Source organism: Aythya fuligula, chromosome 9 (genome assembly GCF_009819795.1).
Source record: "Aythya fuligula isolate bAytFul2 chromosome 9, bAytFul2.pri, whole genome shotgun sequence".
In the NCBI taxonomy this organism is placed as follows: Eukaryota; Metazoa; Chordata; class Aves; order Anseriformes; family Anatidae; genus Aythya; species Aythya fuligula.
The window spans coordinates 6,421,561-6,447,073 of NC_045567.1; the positions used below are offsets into that span (position 1 = coordinate 6,421,561).

Consider the following 25,513-nt stretch of genomic DNA (forward strand, 5'->3'; position numbering starts at 1 on the left):
CAGCCGAATAGCTCCATACTGCTGCAGAACCTCTCCTTCAGGAATCTGTACATCTCCAAGTTCAATTAGTTTTCTTTCTTAAAGTTAAAATTAAGAGGAAATAAAATCTAAACTTTGATATGAAGCCAATGGAGCAACCAGTCTTTAAATAAGTCGGTCTTCATTTTCCTCTCTCCTAATTTATTAAGAATGCACAGTTTAATTAAACAGAAAATGTCCAGTAATTTATTTTTAAAATCAGTTACCCTACAGAGCCTGAAAATGAAAATAAAATTTTAAACAAAGTTAACTGTTTGACTAAGAAATGTATTCATGAACAAAACCAGCAGCGTCAAAAAATTACAACATATGGTTTTATTTTCAATGCACATTAAGTATGACCTATTTTTAAAAGTAAGCAGCTAATTTGTCTATTTCCAGACACCCAATTTCTGAATGCCAGAATATACATCAAAAAATGCAAATATTGGAAAAGTTGTTGCTAAACAACTAAGAGAATCATTCAAAGGTAATTTCAGTACAATGAGCAGAACAGCCCCTGCGTAGCAGCTAGTCCCCTGTGGAAGAATGTCAAGTTTATCAAATCAACTATTGTATTCAGCGGACCACGCAGGGAGCCAGTCTGATGTGAACTAGGGATACAAAGCTGACATGAATTTGATAGAATTTAGTACAGCAGAAAAACACACAAGCCAAAACACAAGTCACGTAGAAGAAACACCAAATTAAATGCTAAATCACTCCAGTACCAGCTTCTCTCCCTCCTGCAGTCCTGGTTTCAGTTTAAAAGGCACAAAAGGTATCACCACTGTTTATCCAGAACAAATTCATCCATGAAAAAGAAAAAAAAAATCACTTTAACATTTACCTAATATCAGAAAGATAGGGAATAAAATCATTCTCCACTTCTGTTTTCCTTTATAACTCCAAGCCGTCTGAGAAGCAGCACCACAAGCAGCCATCTTAGCCTCAAGTTTTCCCTGACTAAACAGGGACCTGGAGTTTTCATCTGTTTTAAGACAGAAGGCTCTTTCAGGTCCATGCAAACATACTATTTAAAACAGTCACATGAAAATGAAGCCACGTGGCAGAAATGCAAAAACTACCCACTGTAGGTAACCTTATGCTAACGGGTAAGGAAAAGCAAATGTGCATGACAGAGAATACAAAACGTTATTTATTCCTCTTCTACCTTCCCCTCCCCTCCCCATTCCGCTCCTACCAGGGCACCAGCAAGGCCCAGCAGAGAGGAGAACGAACACGCTCCAGCTCCTGGGATTCTGGTGATGGATGGAGACGTTTCTTTCAGCTGCAGTAAAGAACAACCAGAAAAGGTAGGAATGCTCCAAAACAAGTGAGATGGGGAGAAAAGAAGGTGAAGATGTGTACAGTGACAAAAATGATCTGGCAAAATGGCTTAGATGCTCATGGGCTGAAGAGCTCGACCCAAGGCACGCAGCGGACTCCTGCCTGAGCTGCCCCATGGGGCTGGGTCCTGCCACCTGCCCTCATGCCTGAGGAGCACATCCCCAGGGCCACTTGCAGAGGTTTTGGCTACAAGCACGTCTGAACATCAATGAAGTTCAAACACACCTGCGTGACACACCACCCACCCGTCTCATTTCATCCCTTGGCACAGTCAATACAGGTTTTGCACCTCTCTGTTGTAAGATCTGCGTTAACAGTCAGCGCCTTGATCCACAGGGCACAAACACCGAGGTGCTGCATTTGAATGGCCAATCACACAAACTAAAAAGGCTTCTTAGCTACACAGCGGTCATACTATCAAGTACTATTAAGAAAAAGAAGCATAAATATCTCTAAAAAGGCTTGTTAAGCCTGTGAACACACAGCCTAGAAGCAGAAAATAGCATGTATTATCGGTCCTCCTCTGAAGAAGAGCCAGTCCTCAGTATCTGCCCATTAACCATCCCCATCTGAACCTTTTTACTTCCCACATCTCTGCTTCCTCCAGCAGTTACCCTCTCATTTTCTCCATTTCTGCTGCCTTCTGCCTGCTCCGAGCCGAGGGCCCCCGAAGCACAGATGTTTTCTCTGCAGAAAGCCCCCTATGAAAGCGCTGCCCTTTCTATCATCACATGGGCTCCGAGCTTCAAGGCTTCCTTCCCACAGTGCTGCTAATGTCTCTGCGCACCCCTCCAAAGCAAAAAGAGGGAAGGGAGCTATGGGGGAGGTGGGGAGCAGGAAGAAGAACAGCAGGGGAGGTGGGGAGAAATCTAAATTCATCCTAGAGCAGCAACAACAAAAAGCTCTTCTGTGACAAATTCCTGACAAGCTAAAGGAGGTTACCTGGAGTGTAATTTATCCCCAATAATTCCACCTAGCAATAGGATATTTTTCAATGTCACACAGGCACAGCTTTCAGCTTGCAAGAGTATCTGGGCAGCAGAGATAAGCGCTTCCCTTCTAATACACTGAAAAAGGCCATGAAAACAAAAAGGTCTGGAAGTAGACGTACAAACTCCTCAACCTTACCACAGATGCAGGCAGGAATTTCTAACCTCACGGTATCCACAGAACAGTCAAATGGGAGCAAACAGCCAACACAGACAACAGATCTTTTCTTCCAAGTTTCCAAGAATTTGCAAACATTCAGCACTAGTGGAGAGTTAATTTTGGACTGAGATGTGCTCAGACACATACACCTACTTGACATACATTCAGTTTCTGGATTGCTGCTGCTCTTCCTCCTTCTGTAAGGGAGATCACGGTAATTTAGGCGATTTTCATGCAGTCTGTTGATTTACAGCACAACCTTATTGCCAGCAACCTACATTTCATGTTCAAAGAAAGACTATGTCAAAAATATTCAGGAAAAGTATTTAGAAGTGCAGCAACCAAGTAGTAGCTACTGAGGTATCATTGAATAAACATTCTTTTCAAGTCAGTGCCTAATCAAAAGTGCTGAAAAAATCTTTGCTATGGCAACCTTGAACACATGCATTTCGTTCTGCAGAAACACAGATTTCTGCGATAACCTTCACTACACCATATTTTGACCTACTAAAATAGTTCTATTGATCCAATCAGGTAAACACACATACCCCTTCTACAGGGAAGCATCAATTTTTGGTTTTGAAGGCAATGAGGGATGCTACAGCAGACTCGTGAAAGAGAAAAATATTCTCATTTCTTACATATAATTATTAACCTCACAAACTCTGTCCCCCTTGCCTCCCAAATTTTGACGCACTGGTTCTTGTAAATATCTGCATTACCTGAATGAATATTGGAAATGCACTGCTTTTTAAAATCCTGTTTTCCATTGCTGCGTTGGAATTTCCTCATGTTCCTCAAACTGCATCTTCTGTTTCCAAGTGACTACACAGAAGTTTCCCTTTTTCTTCCCAAATTATTACTTATGATTTAATAAAGACAAGGTGGATGTCCCTTTTCCTTTGCTCTTGCAGGCCCAGACGCCACAGAGCCAGAGGCAGCCGCTCGCTCCCTGCTCTCTCCTCACCTGCAGAGCTCAGCCATGGCCAGACACCACCAACACTTCTTGGTTTCCCTCCTCCACTTTCTCAGACATCCCATTTAACTTGCAGAATACCACCTGTTGAAGGCTGAGAGGAACATATCCATTGGAAACATTAAATCTAACAAAATGCTACCTAAAGGTGTTTTTTTCCTTTGTATTTCATGGTTCCTTCAGCTTTGATTATTATTTTTTTTTCAGTAACTTGTCTAGGTAATTTTCTCCTTAGAGACCTAAACCACTTTTAATTACCCAAGTAAATAAAAAAGCTGCTTTTGTTTTTAAAGCAGAGGAAAGATCACTTTTCAGAAGCATCCTGCATATCAGACGCTTACTCAGAGGAAATGGACACTTAGCAGGGCTGCTGGGCTACAGGAGAAAAAACAAAACAAACAAACAAACAAAAAACACTAAAAACTTCACCAAAATCTCCCACCATGCATAAGCTCAAACGTAAGGTAAGCTAAATTTCAGCTGAACGCAATGGCAATCTACACACATGCCCCAGTACCAGTTTTCACAACAGAGCCTCGTCTCTTTCCCCTATAACAGCACTAATATGACTGTGGCTACAACTTGTATCTTTGCTAATCACTATTTATGTAATTTTGCTGCATGCAATGGAACTGAGAGCTTATTTTTCAGTCTAATTCCAGAAGAGTTTTCAGCCTCCTTGGTTTTCAGATCCCTCAAGTTTTCCACTGGAGGTGCAAATCTCCACATGGACAATTTATAACTACTGTAAATCGGCTGTTTTCTTAGCTGCTTTTCACAGGCTTGCTCAGAAATAGTCCGAATTACCTGTTTCTTTCCAGGAATGGGTCAAAACCTATTTATCAGCCTATTTTCTGGATCACAGGTTAGGAACTTCCTTAAAGCTTTTCCTCGTCTCAGGAGAATTGCCAAAAATCAGCCTTCTGCCCATCATCAGGCAGACACTGACTCTGGGCCTTATTCCTCTTTAGACTCGGTGGAAAAGGCCGGAGTGGCTTGTCCACATATTCACGATCAAAACAAAACAGCTACACACAACCAGCATAAGTGGCAGCTTTACCAGCCTGAAACAACTCGCTCCAGTATTGTTGATGAGACATTTCTTATTTCTACCCACATTAGCTGCATATTTTGCTGATTTTTCACACAGGGTCCCTATCTGACTTGCACAAAGAAAATAAATATGGTAAGAAAATCAATCTTGCATCAAAACAAAACATGGCAGACCTACTAGTGTTATGTTTTTGAGGCCAAATTCAATCAGACATTAAATTTCACAATGGGCGCTTGCGTTTTTATTCAGTCCAGATGGGGTTCTGAAAAGAGCTTTACAGTTTCAGTTCCCCCCACCCCAATTTGTTTCTCAATTGACAATTCAGGAGGGCATATGGCATTGCTTAAACAGCATCCAGGATTTTCAGCTTGACAGCAGTAACGCAGCCCTGCTGACTGCAAGCTCCAGCCTTTTCAAATTCCAGAGACGACAGTCATTTTCCACTGCTCCTACCAAAGTGAAAACCTACCCTGTATATTTTATTTTCCTACTATGCTGAAACACTGAGGTTTTATAACATGGAAAAGATTTATATTTCCATCAATTACTTGCCCTCTTTTCTTGTATGTGTGTGTATATATATATATATATATATGCATAATGAAGCTTCTCCTTGCAAACTTCTCACTAATTACCTCACTGCTTGGCTTCCCAGTCCAATTGAAGGAGAGTGGGAGGAGGTTCCTGCTAGACATCTAGACAGATTTCCTGCCCTTTAAATGTTTCACTCAAGTCAGATACTGCTCACACTCCAGGTTATTTAGTGACAAGATAAAAAAAGCCCGACCGCTGCTTATGATTAAACTGTTCTGTTCATCCCCAGCACACCAGGGGCTTGCTCAGGACACACATGAGAAGCATTGCATAAACACGATGCTAAAATGAAGTCATTCCTACCAACACATCTGCATAGCTGCCGTGTCTCACCAGGCCGAGATCACTTGATGAAATCCGTGTCCTGAAGACTACCGGTTAAGTAAACAAAGGCTAGAGAGGTTTTATGCTGAAATCATGGCTTTATAAATACAGCAGATGCAGCCATTATTACTTATCTGAAAAGATTCATGAGCACACCAATAAGATGTTAAAGCTCTGTCCTGCTTCTGTCTACAGAACCCAGCAACTGGTAAATTAACTAATCGAGTTGAATTATCCTGGAACAGATTTTCAAAACAGCTTCTATCAGCTGTATTCAGATTGTTATCAGCTGTTCCCATTTCCATACTATTGTCTCAAAATAAAGGTCAACATGAAAAGGTAGCTCCAGGACACAAAACGCTGAACGCTACTGCCGTAATTCGCCTGTGGGTGGTGACCTTTATTTCAAGTTAAAGACACTCGTTTCTTTTTCTCCTGTATATTTAATGGATCTGACAAAAACTGGAGCAGGAAGCTGTGCAGCACTGATTACATAATGACTGAAGGAAAAAAAAATGCTTGGCAGATTCTGCATGAGAACTGTGCACAGAGGCCAACTACACAAAGTATTCAGCACAACAGAAGAAAATATGTATTTTCTCAAGAACATGGACTGCAAATCCTCTGTCTTCAGCATTCTTTTCATCTACAGCAGCTGAAAATTACACAAAATGTGGCCCATACAGAAGAGTTCATGTCAGTTCAGCAGCTGCTCCTGCTCTACCTGCAGTACATTGCTAATGCTCTACAATTTTGGCAGGGTCTCTCTGCTGTTGAAACATGCATACCCTCTGGCTTATTCTCTAAGGAATTTGCTAACTCTGGCTACTAAGCTCACATTCTTCAAATGGATAAGAACTGGAAGTGTGCAGTATTGCTTATCATCCTAGATAAAGTGCTTTTCCCCTCCCTTTGAAGACCAAGCAATAGGAGCACAGAGCAATTTAGAGCTTCAAGAGCAGGTGGCTGCCTCTTTTCCTTAGCACCCTCCTTAAATGCCATCCCAAAAACTCAGAATGACTTCTTGAGTCAACTTTTATTCTTTTATTAAAGCATACACTAGAACATCTAGATACTGAAAGAGAAAAGCAAAAATATGTAGGCAAAACAAACCAACAGAAATAAAAGGGCTCAGAAGCACAGCTTTGCCTGCCCACTACGCCCTTACAAGCATCGCTCCCTCAGTTTCAGACAGCACATCAGCAGCTGTTGCGGCTGCAGCAAGTTCTGTCCATCAGCTCCCCAGACCAAGCATTTTGTCACCTCCCAACAGAGCTGCTTGCTGCGGTTCTCAGCGGCATCTCCATTTCTTCACACCTGCGGCAGTTACAGTAATCTCCCTTTCTCCCAAAGGACTACCACCCGAAAGTCAAGATAAAACAGAAAGCCTGTGGTTCAGCCACAGCCTTTGCAAAGGCTCAGGATGCAAACTGTTTAATATGTTAATGTCATCAGTCAAACACAATCCACAGACATCTGGTGCTTCCCTTCATTGGTGTCCTTCAAAGACACAGAGCCTTACAAATTCAAATCAATATTTTAACTACCGCATTAAATTAGCACCTTTCTGTTTCACATCTAATCCCAACTGTTTTCTGTCCACGAGGCGACCTGCTCAAGGAAGTGATCTCAACACCATATGCCACTGCAGATCCACGCCAAGCCAGCTCACTTGTTTGTCCAGAGAGCTGCCACAGCCCGGCTAGCAGGAAACCCCACCACAGCAGATTTAACGCAGTAGTGCCTGATAGATTTTTGTGCTGGGGAACCTTGTAATGAAAGACGCAGTCATCAGTCTTAGGAACTCGGAACAGCTCCCTCTGGAACAGAATTATCGATGTCTGTAGCTGTAAACCAGGTTGGAGGAAGCTGGTGAATCATATTTCTTGTCTTCATCCAGTATTAATGTGCACAGTTGGTAAACCCAAATTACACCATGGACCTAGGGCTTCCAGCTCTTTTAATCCAACCATCTCCCAAAAATCATAAACGGAGATCACTTCTATTTTCCAAGATTTCGTATTTCCCTGCAGCAAGTCCACAAAAGCCTCAGCCTTGTAAACCCCCCACCTCATTAGCAAGCAAACCACAATGCTATTTAGTATGTGTAAGCACTGCTCTTCTCCCAGTGAGCTTCAAAACCTTACAAGGGAAGTAACTTTGGGAACAGAAATTACATGCTTCTCAAAAGTCTTCATGGTCAAATGACGAGACACTTTGGATCAAAAAAGCCACTCTGACATTCAAAAATGAAAGCCCGGCAAAAACAGAGATGAAAGGCCAAAACCACCAGCAGACAAATTGCAAGAGGAAAATTAGGAGGACTAAAGACAAACATGAACAACCATCTGAAGAACATTAACAACTGAAGACCGTTAAGTGTATCTCAAACAAAGGGCAGCGAGCAGTTACTGTATGAGGAATCTGCCCACAATTAATAGATAGCATTTTAATAAAAGCTCTGATAAAAGTAAGAGGGCTAATGCCACTGCAAATGATTTGATTGTGAACTCTCAGAAAACTGATCTCACATTGGAGTGGTCAGCAGAAATTAACAGAGGCCTTGTACTAAAACAAAGCAGCGTGACAAGGCTGTCATTACCTTAAGTGTAACGTCATAGCTTAAGACACTCAGGTTTTGCTTTGATCACATCATCTTTGTAAAACACGATAAAAACAAATGTACAAAGGAAGACAGCATACAGCAAGGGAACAAACAGCTGACAAACTGTACCTGGAAAAGAAAAAGCCTTCAGGGATGAGAACCACTTTCCGTTGCCTAGCCAGCAGAACAGAAAGGCTCACCAGGGATGGAAAAAGAATGGCACAACCAGGTGCCAGCAGTCTCTGTGGTCCCCAGCTTGCCCACAGGCAAGAAAAGACCAAAGCTGCACAAAGCGCATCTCCCAGGCAGCCTGGAGCAGGCAGCGGCATGGGGGTTGCATCCATGCAGCTGCCACCACACTGAAATCCGAAATCTTGAAAACACCGAGGCAGAGCTAGAATCCAAACTCTGCATGGAGGGGGCCGTACTCTTATGAGAAGTAAGGGCTTATATAAGGCAGACTTCACCTACTTGAAGTAAACCTGAAACACCAAACCAAGTGTAAAGAATTTAACAGCTACAAACAGAAACAAAACTATCCCACACTATTTATCAGTAAGGCCCCACAACTCGGGATCAAAGACCATAAAAGAATGAAGAGCAGAGAACTGCACTGGCTGGCAAGTGAGTGTTTCCTTCAGTTGATCAGGGTAACGCTCCTGAAATTATAAACAACAAAGAAACAAGGTATTCATGCAAAAAAAAAAAAAAAAATCAAAAAATCTATCTGATCTACTGCTACTAATATTTTAGGTTTTAATGGACCTCTGCAGGTCACCTGGTTCACTCAAAGTAGGGCTAAATCAAATCTGGCTGCTCAGGGCATTGCCCAGTGAAGTTCAGCTACAAACAGCTCAAAAGTTACCCGGTGGGCTAAAGCAGCCTGCCACTGGGAATGACAGCAGACAGACAGCCCTAAGGCCTGGTTATGAGTGAGCAGCCTGTAAAGGAAAAAAGTTCTGATTTCTTTGCTGTCCCACATCTTAGTTCAAATTATTCTTCATCAAACTGATAAGAATTAAAATACAAGTACCCTCATTGGAAAAAATATAGAAGTCAGTTACAAACTGCTGGCCTGTACAAACTGGATGAAAGCTAAAAAAAAAAAAAAAAAAAAAAAGCATAAGAACAAGAAATGCACTCCATACATATAAAAATAAAAAACAGCCAGCACTTCTGACAGCACCACAGAAAATCTGAGCTACTTATTCTGTGTACTGCCTGAGCTACTTATTCTGTGTACTCCATCTCAGACTGTCTGCAACTGCAGTGATGCCACTACAGCCCCGTGCAGTGATTCCCCAAACCCCCACCGAACTCAGAACAGACTAACACAATGCATACAAGCTCACAGACCTGTAAATCAATTACATACCTAAAGAGGTATGGCAAAGAAAACTGCAAGTCACCAGCAGAAAACACTGTGCAGTCATCCTCTCCCGGCTTTCCCCAAAGCCTACTACACCTCCACATAGAAGTGTGCACGGGCAGGAGCTGTGCAGAGGGCTGCTTCAGCATTTGGTCTAAGACTTCAGTGGCAACAGAGCTTGCAGCATTTACACTGGCACAACACCGATTTAAAAAAAAAAAAAAAAAGGAGCCCAGTTCACTTAAGAATAAACCTATTCCCCTCCTATTATTAAAGTTCATTTTCCTTCGCTGTTTTACCATTCATGTGAAATTCAAATAATTGAGCACAGGAACATACTTTTGGGACTGTCCTTAAACTTCCTTAATTTCATAGTAAAATTTAAAAAAATGCAATGTTTACTAATTATTAAAATATTTAAGAAATTTCAACGCTTCTAAACTTTCTTGCAGATATTGGAACCATGATTCAAGTTGGATTTTGAGTAAAAAGATGCTAGATGGTTTTATTATTTTCCAGTCTTATTTCCTTCCCTGTAGGATTTAACCCATTACCGTAGTAAGGTTTTGTAGAAGCCTAACTATTGACTTGCAGTTAGTTCTTGTGAAGTTTGGGCTTTATATACAGGAGCCTTCAACCAAACACTTTAATGGCTCCTATTAATCTGTGTACATACGGCTCAACTAACTGTCATGGATGGAGCCAAAACATACATTTAATTAAGATTTATGAAGTTCCATAGCCTGCCAAGTAACTTCTACTGGTCAAATCCCATCTGAAGCAACTTAACCTCACCTATACTTAAAGCAGGTGTTTTAAAATGATTTTTCTGTTTTTGTGGGAGAAAAATCAAGACTGTCCCACAGTATCGTTCTGATGTATTCATTGTGTCTCATCCCCCTCCAAGTGAGATATACTGCAAAATGCAAACATGCACCCTGATTCCAAAACAACACATTACAGAGCTTTTTAAGTATCACCAAAAAAGCAGCTACACTTCATTTAAATCTCCAGTTACAACATAAAAAACTATCTTTAACAAAAAAAAAAAAAAGCAAAACATGCTTATGAGTAGATTTCTTCATTCACTACTAAAACGTACACAGCCTTGGATATATTATTTGTGCATTGCCTTTCCCTTAAATCTTAAATATAAATTAGTACTTAAAAAAAAAAAAAAAAAACACAAAAAACCACCAGTCTTATTAGTGGAAAGTCTGTCATGCTTCTGAGCTTGAAGGCAAAATTCAGGAAGGGAGATGCTGGTCTCCTTTTAATTCAGTATGCTGGCAGCACATGACAAAAACCAAGTTGTCTGCTTCAAGACTTCCTATGTTGCAATTTGTTAGATATGGTTCATTGTAATAAATAAGAAGAATGTGACACTCTTCTTACATTGGACCTATTTTAAGTACATAATATGTTCAAAGTGCAACACAACTCCAGCTTCCTGAGCTGAGGAAGCACACCCTGCTCTGCCAGTGGAAAGGCTCGATAGGGGCACTACGCCCCTCGGTTTCCAAATCTATTCCCATCCTCAAGTCCCTGCTGGGTCCCCCTTTCTCAGACCTGCTGAGCACCCACCACACCACAGCTTCCCTGCAGCAGGAGCTGGAGTGAGCAGAGATGCTGAGCTAAGCTCCAGCTGCTTCCACCTGACTCTTGCACAGATGTATCTGGCCACAAAGCAGGCATGCACACGGCAGCAGTCACGCCAGAAGGTTTGGGATTATTAAAGTGAACAGGCTTCCAAAAGGGGCTGTGCAGCAGCACAGCGATCTCCTACAGGCAACCACCTGATGGGATCGCATATGGTGCTCTTCACCGGTCCTCAGAAAATACGAGATGCCCGTAGCACCCAGGCCAATAAAAAAACCTCACTACCTTTCGTGGTGGAGAATCCTGTCTTCTGTTTCATATAACTCATATATACAATCAAAATCTCCAGTGCAAAACCAGGCAACAGGAAGTACAATGAAATAAAATTTATTGGAAAAAAATAAAAGTCACATCCAGATGGGCAGAAAACACCAACACTCGAGACCATCAAGGCAGATTGAGCCCTTAAATAAACGAGGCTCCCCACGCTGTATGTAAGAGCTAACCAGGTTAGCAGCTGACATTTTAGAAAGCAGTGGCAAATACTGAATTTTTTTTCTATAGAAAGACAGGCCTGAGACTGGCCAAAGTATCATGGTACTGAGGGAAACAAGTGTCAAGTAGAGGATCCACATATGCAGGCTCTGCCTGAGAGCCAGAGCCTTAACAACTTCGCAAGCGCCTGTAGCAGGCTCAAAGGAAAGTTTATAATTTACGGCCACCACAAGGGTGAAGAGCTAGTAGAAAGAGATGCTTTCCCAGTGTAGTTTTAGTCCTTTTGTATAGAATTTTTTCTTTAAATACATTTGCTTTATTAAAAAATATATTTACAAGCATTTGACTAAAAAATAAAAATCCATAGTAATTGTCAAGTCAACTTTATAGAGTTCACATACTGTATCATAACAGCTCACTTATAAATTTCCTTTTAGTTTGGTTTATTCAAAGTAATTTCAAATATACGTAACTCATTGAAAAATTCTGTAGAGATCCACCTTCAGGCTGCTGCAGTCAGTCTCAGATGTTTTAATTTACTGTAAGGTTTGTGCATGCCCTGTAATTGGGTCCTTATGTACTACACCAATCTTAAGGGGTGAAAAAAGAAAGATAATGTCCTGTTCCTGTGCTGATCTGAGCTCTAACCAACATAATTGATGTTGACAGGGTCCTAATGGATGCCTTTCCCCCCCTGTGAGGCTGCATGACCACAGCCTGACTGACACAACCCTGACCTCAAACCCGAATCTAGCTGAGTTGCCATCCTGTTTTGGTACTGTAGGAACCCCTCCAGCCACTGCATTTGCAGTCTCTTTGCACTGCTCTTGTCGTTTTACCAAGCACAAAGTAGGAATGAAGACCTAAATCACTGCAACCTTCTCCTCTAGTGGAAAAAGAAGCACAAAGTATCACAACTTGCATTCACTCTGTATGGAAATAAAATACCCAGTGTTGGTCAACGTAATTACAACCACAATTTAGAGAGACAAAAAGGACAGTCCACTATCTAGGACAGGTCATTTCTCCATTCTGCAGTTTTTCTGACAATGCAAAACCAGTAAGTTTTTAGTTGTGCCACCAGGACATTAGGAGAGCAATATTCCAGCACCCGATGGAATGGCATTCGATCCAACAAGCCAACCCAGCACATGTTTGACAAACGTGAGCTGCCTGCTCCACAGAGCTGCCTTCCACACCACTGGTACCACCGTATTCCAGACACAAAGCAGAGGACAGCTTCTGCTCTGGTAACAGGGGGCACTGACAACTGGTTCGTGTCAATCCACTGCAACTATTACAGGGGCAAAACACCAACAGCACTCAGAACCGTTGGCTACTCTCAAAACAGATTTGGAGGAAGCTTTCTCAATGGTCTACCCTGTAAGTTAAGCACCAGTAGAGAGCATGCTCTAACTGCATAGAGCACCAGCCATGGGAAAACCACAGGAAAGAAGATTAGTTTAGACCAGAACTCAGAAACCACTGTACAAAAGAAATGGTCTAGAAACAAACATGAAAACAGGAAGCAAAGTGACCTGGGTCTGCCCCAGCCTACCAGTATTGAAGGCTCTGATGTCCAGTATCAGTTGTTTTCCCTGCTGTTTGTCTTCCTTCTGTATAAACTTCAGATGTGACAATCATTAGCCCTGAAACAACTGCCTTGGGACTTGCTCTTACAAGGACGGATGGACTTGCATTAAGACTCTTGACATGTATGACACCCATCATCTCCACTTCATCGTGGCTGCAGAAATCGCTGCTTATGAAGCAGCTCCAGACCTTCTGCAACACAGTCTATTAAAGTAAACCAGCATCAATTTTCGCCTGACCTGAAGTACTGGGCTGCCAAGTGCCGCAAGCAATGCCTGAACCCTTTCAGCTCAAGCAGATAGTAATCTTGTCAGACATCCCCACGTGCTCTGTGTGTGACACTGAGTGGGAACCTACGGAAAACCCTCTGAACCTGGGCATTCCCTGCTTGCTTCAGTGCAGAATCAGCCACAAATCACAGGGCTGGCTTCAAATTGCTTCAGTTCTAGGTATGGACAAGAAGGAAAAGGTATCATGTTTATACAGGAGCTAGGCTCTGCCCTACAGCAGAAGGTTAAAAAAAAAATTAAGGAAGATATGTCCCACTTATGCAATCATGCATTTATGTTACTGTTTCACTTTTCTAAACAAAGTTAGGATGTGGAAGAAGAAACACTTTCAACACTCTCTTCTTCGGAAAGCAGTAGCATGTTTTAAGACAACCAGCCCTCTTCGTCAAACCTGTGTGCTGCTTGCTAACAGAGAATCACAAGCTCACAACAGCCTAGAACATTCGTTCCCATACCAAAAGCTTCAAGAGACAGCTCCCATCATCCATGGGTGGGGCATTTTCCAAAGTCTAAATGTATGAACTCTCATTTTCATATTATATGCATATGAAAATTATATACACATAATGAAAATGAAACTTATATTACATATACATATCTACACATTATACACACATATCATAGCCATTCTATGCTGATTCATTTTCATTCCATGATCTGACTCAAATTACGAAGCAACATCACCAAAATTTGCATCAGGAAGCTTGGAGGGGATCAGAATTTGGAAACTCAATTCTACAGTCTGACGAAAAAGAAAATAAGCACATTGCTTTCAGAAAATAACTTTCTACATGAAACAAGACTACATTACTACCACACTGCGTAACAGTGAGAATCAACAAACTTCTGAAATTTGCGTTATCTTAGGGTAACAGATTCAGTGCAAGGGAAGATGTTCAATAGGAAGGACCTCACAATAGCTAAGAAGAAGAAAAATAGTAAATACAGATCTACTAAGTATGTAGTGAGACAACAAGTAGTTTGAATTTAAAGCAGCAGTAAGTTTTCTTAACAACGTTCTGAAATTTCTCAGGTAGTGATTACTGCTTTGTTGAATCAGCATGTGGGTTATGTTCTAGTACTTGGGTCACTTTTATCGAAGCATCAGTTTTACATACTGGTATCAGTCATACTGACTTCTGCTGTGAGGCAGAACTGAAACCATGCTTGCACTGACAATGTATTACAAGTATTTCCTTAAATATTTGCATTTCTGTTTCATCAAAAGCTCTAGTTCAGAATCAAGTATCTCTTCAGTTTAATACTATTTGGGAATAATTTATTCATATTTATTTATATTTATATATTATTTAGGAATAATAAATTAGAGGAGTATAAAAATTTACAGCTATAATTTATTTGAAAGCAGATCATGACGAACTCACAGAATCTGAACAATTTTGTTGGTGGTTGTGATAGAAGAGAATTTTGCCTTGGCTTTGGAGATGGCCTTTGTGACAAGCTTAAATTAACATCTCTACAAGCTGAAGTTGGCAGGAGTTAAAATATTAGGCTACTTAAACTACCTGGTCCCTGCTGGCCTGCACTGCAGCTCTCATTTTGTAAAAATTTCTATATGCATTTTGGTATTGGCCCTAAGCTTTGCAATGCCTGCTTGCTGTAGCTTAAGTGCTTTTTAAAGCACTCCTCCAACTTCTTTAGCTCCTGGAATCCCTCTTGCACAAACGTTATCTCCTAATTAATTGGAAAATTAACTTGCTCTTTCAATCAAAAGTAATTTACTCTCCTGTATACCTCCTTCTCTAAAAAAAGCTCATTTTGGTGAAAAAGTCAGTTTCATATTTCAGCTGAAGTTCCTCCAAGACCTTAGCTCTACACACAATTCTTATCAAGCACACAATACCAGGCTTTAGCTATAAAGAGCCTAAACTGATTGCAGCAAAACAAGCTACACTCAGACCCAAAGGCATGTACTCACAGGAGGCTGAAAAAGCCATTTGGAGCCACAGGTTTCTGTATTACATGCAAACGAGTTTAAAGACAAAAAAAAGATAGTAACAAAATCAAAGTTTTCTTTGTTGTTGTTGTTTTGTTCCTTTTTTAGTATTTAAATAGGAAGAAAGAAAAAGAAACTGTTCAATATACACAGAAGAAACTAAATCATAAGTAATCTCTTTTTTTTAGCCACAAGCCAGGAAATTACTCACTCTATGCAAACTGAAAAAAATATATACATCTATATATAGATTGGTAGAAGGCTCACAGAGCTTTAAAATATTCTTACATTAAAATCAGATAATTAAGCCATAAAATGGTCTGGATTAGAAAGGACATTAAAGATAATCTCGTTCCAAACCCCTGCCCTGGGCAGGGCCCTCCCCCCAGCCCAGGCTGCCCCCAGCCCCATCCAGCCTGGCCTTGACACTGCCAGGGATGGGGCAGCCTGGGCCAGGGCCAGGGCCTCACCACCCTCTGAGGAAAGAATTTCCTCCCAGCATCTAATCTAAAGCTACCCTCTTTTAGTTTAAGGCGATTCCCCCTTGTACTATCACCGCACTCCCTCCCCAGCTCTCTTTTTTCTCTTCAGCCCCCTTTAGGTATGGGAAGGCCGCTGTAAGATCTCTCCGGAGCCTTCTCTCCTCCAGGCCAAACAAGCCCAACTCCCTCAGCCTCTCCATAGGAGAGGTGCCCCAGCCCTCTTATCAGCAAATGACCACCCTCTGGATTGATCTATGATTAATTCATGTGAAGCAGAGACCATGATTCATCTTTTCTTAAATAAACCTACGGATAAGCCAATTCAACTGTTAAAAGTTTCCCAATGCAAGGGCACAAATAAGGAGAAGTTCCAACCTCTTTCACAGCAGTTTTCTCAATCCTGTCTAGGCTGATGCAATATAAAATACAAATTGCAGCAAGTTTTACCCAAATGTGTTTGGTTTTATTTCATGGAAGGACTAAGACACTTTCAATTACTTAATTGCACTACAGAACTAAGAATTTCTGAAATAGCCTTATTTGAAAAGATTCTAGGTTGTATGGATCCCTACATGGCACACAAAACTGTTTTAATTCTTACATTTGCTTTCCTATTTTTGAAAACAAGTATTTAAATACACAAAAAAATGCTTGAGTGACATGTAAGCATGGCTACTTTTTAAAACACATCCACAGAGAGATGCAGACAAGACAAGGAGGACACACTTACAGAACTGTAGACTGAGGCTCAAAAAGGCAAGTAAGGCTGCCAAAGCCAGCAAGAACAGAAAACGGTTTCGGAAAAGCATTATTATTCGTTCTGCTTTCTCTTCATGGTTTCATCTTCACGTGTCAACAATTTCTGCAAACAACAAACAACAAAACATTGGCAAATATACTTCAGATGTGGGAGTATCAGCTAAATCAAAGCAAATTCAAATAGCCTTTTGACGGCATCAAGTTACTTCTTAAAGGCAAACACGAGCCAATTCAAACTGCGAACAACAGCATCAAGAAGTTGTCTTGACCCAGTTATGAAATTACATTTCCACAGTGCAAAACTTCCAAGTAAATAAGACTCTGTCTTTTCCCATCAGATTCTTTTCTCTTGCTAACACAGGGTTAATGCTCATATCAGAACATTGGCAACAATTAACAGAAGCCTCTTACCCCTAAAGAGAGCAATTCACAACAAGAACATTTCTACCTAAGGGCTGTCAAGAGAAGTTTTGTTAAATTATTGCAAGGGAAAACAAAACATACAAAAAAAACCCATAACATTAAAAAGTTACATCCCATCTCCCTTTTAAATAAAGGTTAAAAAATAGGTTCTCTAACTGGCAGCCCTTTTACAAAGTTCACAATTCTTATTTAATAGAATAAAAACTAAGAAAAAACTGCCAGTAGCACTACACAGAGAATAGAAAAGTATATCAATTTAGGAATAACACCTTCAGTAATTCTGGAATATTTTTAAATAGCTGTTTTGATGAAGATCAGAATAATATATTTCATATCAATAGATATTTAGGCACACTTCAAAACTCAACTAACTTGTTGCAAATGTTAAAACAAACAAACAAAATAAAACACCCTCTCCTGAAAATATCCAAATATGTAAAGCGCACAGAATTTGCTGAGGTGCTCTATTTTGACATGCACATATTTTCTATTGGAAAATGGTCCCATATAAGGAAGAGGGGGGTGCTGGGGTTCTCCTCTTCCTCTTTGTCTTAAGGGAAGGAAAAAAAAAAAGGGATGTGAGATGCTCTTATGTGTGAAAGATGCCTTTTCCTAATACTGACAGCATGTTCATGAAATCTGAGATTCTGGGGTCCTTTGAATTGAGTTGTTTATGACAGCACATCCAAATCAGTTGACAGAAAATAACTTTTTACTTTACTCCAAAGATTTTTCTCATTAGTATTTGAAAATGTCTCCTGAATGACTGAATTTCGTGTTTTATCTATTGTGGTTAGTCCTAAGAAGAATTATTGATCTATGCATTGAGCCAAAGCAATACCTTAGTATTAAGCAATTATTATTACCTTAGTATTAAGCAATAGGACCCAGAGTGTAAGCAGTGATCTTTCAGAAATGAAAGAAGTGGCACTAGTGGTGAGATGTTACAGACATGTACATTTTACTGGATTGAGGTCCCTGTCTCATTTTACTTGGAGAACTATCTTCACAGCTTTTGCAAACTGGAAAAACTGAAAGAACTGGAGGTTCTGAGATGAGAAGTAAGAAACCAGATCTATTACAGTATTTTTCCAAAATGCCAAGAGCGCCATAGTTGGCACGTGCAAGCCGTAATAAAAGAAAAGTCAAAAAAGAGACAGAAGGAATGACTTTAGCAGTGTCAGTTTCACTAAATCATAGCTCATCGGGGAACATCTCAGTGAAAGGTATGCTGAATCTAAACTGCACTAAGCCACTGAAACTAAACAAAGCTGTGAAGGGTGGAAGGTATAAGGGGCTTGGTGAATACAGAACACTAGGAGAGAATGAAGCAGTTAAAACAAACAGATGGGAGAACAGAAGGGGAACCACGGGAAAAGGCAAAATTAGACTTAGACAGGAGGAGAAGGTAAAACATTAAAAAGCTCTCACGAACAAGGGCTCTTGTGCACAGTCCACGCACAGGAACACAGCCACTGCACAAACAGAACTTCCATAAAAGGGGAAGATCACAAATCAGGAGGAAAAGGGGTAACACCTCTAATTGCCAAAACAGTTTAAGTGTTTAATTAGTTTTCAATCTAGTCACAAGATCAGAAGTTTCAAAACGTTTAGTTTTAATGCAATTAAGAACTGCATTAAAATGCAATATTTTGCATTATATCGCAATAATATAATTATTATTATAATTGTGTAATAATGCAATAGTTAAGACATTATTAACAAGGTAGAAAGATTTTCCTTTTAAATATATTTGGCCTGCTGAGTTAGAAGATGCTGTGTTCCAATTCATTAGGAGAAGGAACAGTTGCTGTTGAGTGATTGTTAAATAAGAGCCTGTCAATACAACTTGTCATCAGCTGTCACTTGGTAACATCAAACTGCCAGGAATAAGGTGAGCGTACAGAAGGCTGAGACCTGAAGCCTCTGCTCCTCAGTGCTGGCACCCGAGGAGCTCCCAGGTAAAACAGGACAGCAAATGCTAAGAGTGAAGACAGCACAGCAGGCATTGCACCCAGCGATGGGAGCATTTGGAAGCATATCATAAGAGGGAAGATAAGATTAAAAAAAAAAATAAATAAAGCCTGAAGGGGAGAAAAAAAAGAACCAATCTTACCTCCCCAAAAAACCTCTTTTCCTACGCAGACTGATCACAAAAGAAGCCACACAGCAGACCACATTTTGGGTCTTCACAGAACATACTAGCACATAACCAGAGGCTTGTGTGTTGCAGAGCATCTGCTGCGAACATGACATTTGGAAAACATTGATCTATTTACTCTGCACACAGGCCAGAGTGCAGGTCGTGCCCTGGTCTCGCCATGTCCCCTTGTGAGCTCTTGGTACTCAAAGGTCAGTTTTATCAGCATCTGACAGCTCCACGTTCCTGCTCCCAGCTATGGGCCGTGGCTCTTTTGGCAGAGCTAAGCAAGCAGCTGCTGCTTTCAGGGGTGGCTGCACCACGCTGCTGCAACTGGCAGAGCTCTGCACCTGGAGGACAACCCAGGCAGTGGCTTCTGCAACATGCCAGGAAAGCACTGATTGATATTCACCTCTGGCGAGGATCTTCTGCTCAAGAGAGAATGTAGGTCTGGATAAAGAAGCCCTACAGAAGCCAGAGCTTATTTAGACAACGCTAATTGTAAGCATGACATACATAAGCAGCCTAGATATTCTGAAGAGTAGTTGTTCAGAAAACACCCTATAACTAAAGGCAGATAATTGCTACTTCTGAGGCCCCTTTTGCAGTAAACCTACCTACCTGCAGGACTTTCTTTGCTTTTCAACTTATTCCAAAAGTCTCAGCTTACCACAGCACGCCAGGATGACTCACAGCGTTTAGAGCACCCTCAACCCTTACCTACTTTCACAAGACTACGCCAAACCTGTTCTAATGTAAGGCTCTAGCTGCTGCACACTCAAACAGGGACAAAAACAGCGTTTCAATTAAAGGCCAGGCCTCGACTTACCCGCAGCTCCCCAGTCCAGCAGCTGCCATCCCACTTAGCTTGGTACCAGCAGGGCGCTGCCCCGTGGTGCTCCACATGCAACCTCCCACCCCGGCACCGCCTTGGCTGCAAAGCAGAGAGACTTTTTTTTTTTCAGGGTTAATTAGCCAAGCTCTCTCTTTTGATTATTTTCGGTCAAGCTCTGAAAACACTTATAAGATTAATGCTTTCAAAGCTCATGTGAAGTCTGATGTGACACTAAACCACTGTTCCTGAACTCCCATACCAATGTACTGATACTATTATGTCCTCTAAATTATCTGTATCCATCTAGAACGCAAACCTACTACATGGCATGAAGTGCAAGCACATTATTACACTGAATCACCATGACAGCTTAAAAAATTGATTTGATTAAAATAGCATGTCTCCATAAATAATCAATAGCACTCTTCAAAGCCTGCCCCAATAGAATCACTTTATTTATGTGATATGGCACATCAAAATGACACACCACTGAAATACAAGCAAACAAAAGTGGTCGCAATGAAACAGCAAAGAGAAATAATGCTGTCTTCCTTTTCTGGAGTCACTAAGTCTGAACCTAACTATACACTGAAGACAGATACAAGTGTATTTTGTTGCACACTTATACAGCCTACCAGGGAAAGCAGAAAGCCTACAGACATAAAGTTGATTTGGAGTAACATTCATAGATAGCTTCAGAAAAACTCATGGAAGAACACAGGGACACACTTAGTAGTATGATGCCTCTATACTGCAGAAGACTACAATCAACTTGAGAGTTTTTTATATTGTAATTGTTTTTTAATGCATCTTTTATCTTTCTTCTACATCTGCAATTTATTTTCCAACACAAGCCCTGTTTTGAAGGAATCCAAAATGAAGGTGACAGCTCCAGACACAATTATAATGAAGACTGCTGCCTTTATTTTCACATTAATGAGTGATGTTCCATCAATTATTCCCCAGTCATTTGGCAGCTGACTACCAGGCAGTATATTTGTCATCTACTAATTGCCTGAACATTGGATTTCTGGTTCATTCAGACAGCTGAAGAACTTCATGCTCTTAAATAAGAAGCTGCAAAAAATACCTGAGTAAGCAAGTGGCACAAGCCAAACCTTTTCTTTGGTGATTCAGAGGACTATTTTCTGTTGCTTTTGGTTTTTCATTTTGTCCTGGAGAAATGAAAAATAGTGGCTGGTATCTTGTGGTTATGACCAAATCCACCACTGCTACAAATATCTAGGAAAAGCAATAGAGGAGAGAAGGAACAGGACACTCAGCAGAACCAATGCTGAGGTCAGCACAGCCTGCTTAGCTTTTCGTGCTTGTAATGGTCACATTGAGGAAACCCTCACAAAATCCCTGCAGCTGACTGTAACTTCAGCAATTTAAACTGGACTTACTATTCCTGCACCACTGACATTGCATTTTGCACAGCATCATGAAGGAACAAAGCTAGCACCTGCAATATTGTTAATCATAATCCTTCATTTCCTACCAGGAAAAACAACAACAACAAAGCAGGTATTCAAGTTTTTAAAAGCATTTATGAGAAATTGGTTGCATCATTTATCATTAATAAAATTAAGTAAAACCTGCTTGGTAACGTTACTCATGTTAGCCCACCTCATGACTTAAACTGGAAGTAAGCAACCACAGAAAACACAGAACTTGCTGGAGAGTACAAACAGGTCAGCAGCCTGCTGAGCCCTAATAGAAAATAAAAGAGAAGGAAAGACAGGATAAAAAAAAAAAAAAAAAAAAAAAAAAAACACACAACATGTACTACTCCAAAACAGAAAGGAGTGTACAGCCACATTTTAATACGTGCAGAGTAATTGTTACCTATGAAATGTTTTCAAAATTTTATTTTTGAGCTGCTTAACATTTTAGCTACTGTTTCAGTTACTCAAGTTTAACATTTTCTGGTATTTAGAAAATTAAAATATCTACATCTAAAGTTCTCTTTTCTCCTATTCCAAGTGTCTTCCTTAACTATTCAGTTCTAAAATTCTCCTGCTGACACATCTGGTCGTGAGACTCTTGAAAGCTATTGAAAAAGGCACAGCGGCACTGCCCAGTCTGTCAGAGCAGCCAACACAAGCTCTCACTTCATTAAAGCGAAAGGATCAAACAGAGCTCTTACTCTAATAAGTTTTGTCCCTCTATACAGAACTCATTATTTTCACTGTGTAAGTAAATCTGCGTCAGTTTCAAAGCCTTCCCTTTGCTGTAGAGCCGAGATACAGGTGGTCCACTGAAAAACTCCATCACTTCAAGCATCTAAAAGCTCAGCTGGAAGAGATTTAGAACTAACAGAGCAGTAGCAAGCATCTGAAAACAAGAAGCAGGTGGTAGGTCAGCCCAAGGAATCGAGATTTCAAGTCTCCAAAATCCTAGGTGTGATAAACTACTTCCACTGCTCAGCTCCAAGGGTTGAAAGACTGAAGGAAGCTGGGACTGCCACAATAACTATGTTTGATGAGGCTGAAAATACTGCTTCGAAGGTCTCTCTCCCAGTAGTTCAACTGGTATTAACGAGTTAGAGGGAAAGCTTGAGGGGTGAGGGAAAGGCAGAAGAATGATGCTTTTCTGAGGGGAAGAAATCACTTTAACTGGTTAATGAGAGATACAATCATCTTCGTGCACAAATTTGTTTATAAAAAATAATTTGTCTACTGTGTTTTAAGCATTAAAAAAGTGGGGAAGGAGAGAAGGAAGGATGGAACAATAAGTAACTAAGAGACAATCCATCATCACCATAAAGAAATATCCCAGGAAACCCCAGGCTGTCTCACATCAAAAAGAACCTGTAGGCTAATGAAGCAACATTTTAAGATGAAGAGACTGCTCCGTATGCTCCTACATGAACGTGATCTTTTGTCTGTCTAAAGTCACCCCAAAGCCACTCCTCAAAACCTTCTCCCTCAGGGTTTTCTGTTTCAGGGTAAACCCGTTGGCAGAGCTGGGGCTGAGAACAAAGTTATTCACCACATATATACCATTCACCATATATATATATATATGTGGTTATTCACCATATATATGGCCGTATTCATATATATTCACCATATATATATATGGCTGGATTCTCCATTCCTTCCAGTTGGGGCTGGAAGAAAGAAACAGGGGGCTGGGGAGTGGGATGCAGGATGAAAAAGTGGGAAGAAAATAGAACAGATTTCTTTCTTTAAAGAAAAAACATATATATATTTTTTTGGCTGATTTCCTACACTGCACATTCTTCCCCTTCAAAATAACCACCACTTAGCCAGTAACTTTGAGAACCAAACATTCAGGCTGAACCAATATCAACTTCAAATACCAAGGTTTTGTTTTGTTTTTCAATAGAATACTCAAGGTTATATATAAAAAAAAAAAAAAAAAAAAAAAAAAAAAAAAAAAGGCTGGATTAGGGGAGAAAAAAAGATGCTGTAACAGGATTGGCTAAGAAGTGAAAGAGACATAAAACTAATTTTTGTTGCAAGTTTCAGAAAGTTCACCAGACACGGTGTCACAATATCCCAACTAGTGATGGAGCAACAGGAGACATCAAGCTGTAGGCAGGCAGGTTTCAGCAGTTCTGGTTCCCACAGAAGCATTTATCAAGAAGTATCTTAATATTTTTATGAAGCCACGGAACCACATAAACATAATTAACTCATCATTGGTACAATGCCAGCATAAAGGGTAGTTTGTTAGACAGAAAAGCATATTCCCAAAAGCTGTTTATGTCAAAAAAAAAAAAAAAAAGTCACAGACTTCAAAGACACCCTGTATGCCACTCGATTTTATAATCGAGAAGAGCTGCTTTGCATTCAAAGTGATGAAGGGACTACTGCTCGTACTGCAATTTGATTATACCTTGTAGATTATATCCTGCTCTCAAAATAAAAGGTCCACTGGACTCTCAAATCTTAGCTTTTAAACGCCAAGGTACACAAGCATGTAACAATGAACATTTTATATAGCATCTCCAAACCTGTCTCAAAACTTTCAGACTGGAGCAGGACTGTCATACAGTTTTCTACCACTAATTCTGGGAATGCAGTTTTTGGGTTACAGCCAGAGTACATCCTTGAAAGGGTGGTTTCCAGCCTTTCAGTTCTGTCCTACTCAAATCACCAGCGTGAGTTCCCTACAGGTGCAAGCAGAACAAGTTTTCCGTACAGTTTAACTTTGCATTTAATTTCTGATGGTCCAAGTCCTTTAGAATTCATTTGTTTTATTTAAACTTGAGCCTCCAAGTTGATGAAAATTTTAAAACTGAATATAAACACAGCCATGCAGAGACTTCTACATTCAAGTTCTGTTTAGCACGTGAATGTTGCAGCTAACGTAATGTTCTCTTAGAACAACTATCTTTTATGGGTTTCCCAGCACTGGAAGTTGACTTATTTTGCAGACAGGGATCTCCTTGTTTCTGGAGGCTTAGACTTCTATCAGCTTTCTGATGAAATCATGCCCACGTTTTCTTGAACAAAGTTAAACTGAAAAATGTGTGGGAACTGTTAAAGAGCACAAAAAGATGATTAAGTATTTGATTATTTTATCTTTTTCACACTTCCACAGAACAGTTTAGATGTATTCATTTACCTCCCCTGTACTCTGACCACTACCCATCCTACAAGGGATCACTTCTAAAAGTAAATGCCTTTGACAATCCAAACAAGGCATTTTTGAAGAAATGTGATCTGCATGACTTGTAAATACATCCCTTCTATTCAGCAATGCTTCAAAATTGCACCTTAAAACACTTGAACACTGAAAGTGTTTTGTAAGACCTAACACAATCATTTCTGACATGTGGTCATTAAAGAATATCAGCACTGCAATTACTTCTGCGCAATCACTAGCACTATTACTAAGAGAAAGCAAGTAAACACATGAGCTAACATAATGATGAAGGGAAGCAGAGTGCAACAATACTACCTTTTCCTTCTCCGATCTCTCTGCTATTCCTAAAATGCTCAGTAAATATATCAAAGAAGTTCTGAAGAGCTGCAACTGAGATGTCATCTCAACATGTTCTTCCCACAAAATATACATATGTATATATATGTTAGTCTCCTTTCCCCTCTTTCCAGACCACTTCCCCTTGTAACAACCCAACACAGAGACAGCTCGCTGCCTTCGTGCCCTGGCCCTAGCAGCATACTGACAGCAGGGGCTTTTCCTCCTACCAGCTTTGCTACTCTCTCTGTAAAGAACATCGCTTGCTCCCATCAGCCGTGACACAGAGATGACGTGCACATGCCTGGAGGAACTTATTAGAGTCTAAATTAGCTCTGGCAGTAAACAAATGAGAAAAACAGGCTTGCTCGTAGAGTGCATTACACATTCTGTAAGTGTTTCTGTCTGTAGGCTCCTTTATGTCTCCTTACTTTGTGCCAGATTTAGACATCCGCATAGATCACAGGATGAAGCAATGGTCACCATCAAAATTTATGCTTGCCAGCTCATTTATTTTCCCATTTTCCACGAGTGCTTTTAGTTAC

At 40.4% G+C, this 25,513-nt stretch overlaps 1 protein-coding gene across 4 annotated transcripts in view; it reads right to left on the bottom strand.

The window, feature by feature from the left end:
- Positions 1–25,513, bottom strand: part of PXYLP1 (2-phosphoxylose phosphatase 1) — a 52,911-nt gene that overhangs the window by 19,882 nt on the left and 7,516 nt on the right. For 3 of the 4 annotated variants that reach the window (XM_032193538.1, XM_032193539.1, XM_032193540.1), the window contains exon 2: positions 16,586–16,717. In XM_032193538.1, the coding sequence (XP_032049429.1) occupies positions 16,586–16,664 (79 nt within the window). In that variant the 5' untranslated portion in view covers positions 16,665–16,717. Of the gene's footprint in view, positions 1–868; positions 963–16,585; positions 16,718–25,513 lie in introns of those variants that run through there. The other variant, XM_032193537.1, reaches the window with a different exon arrangement.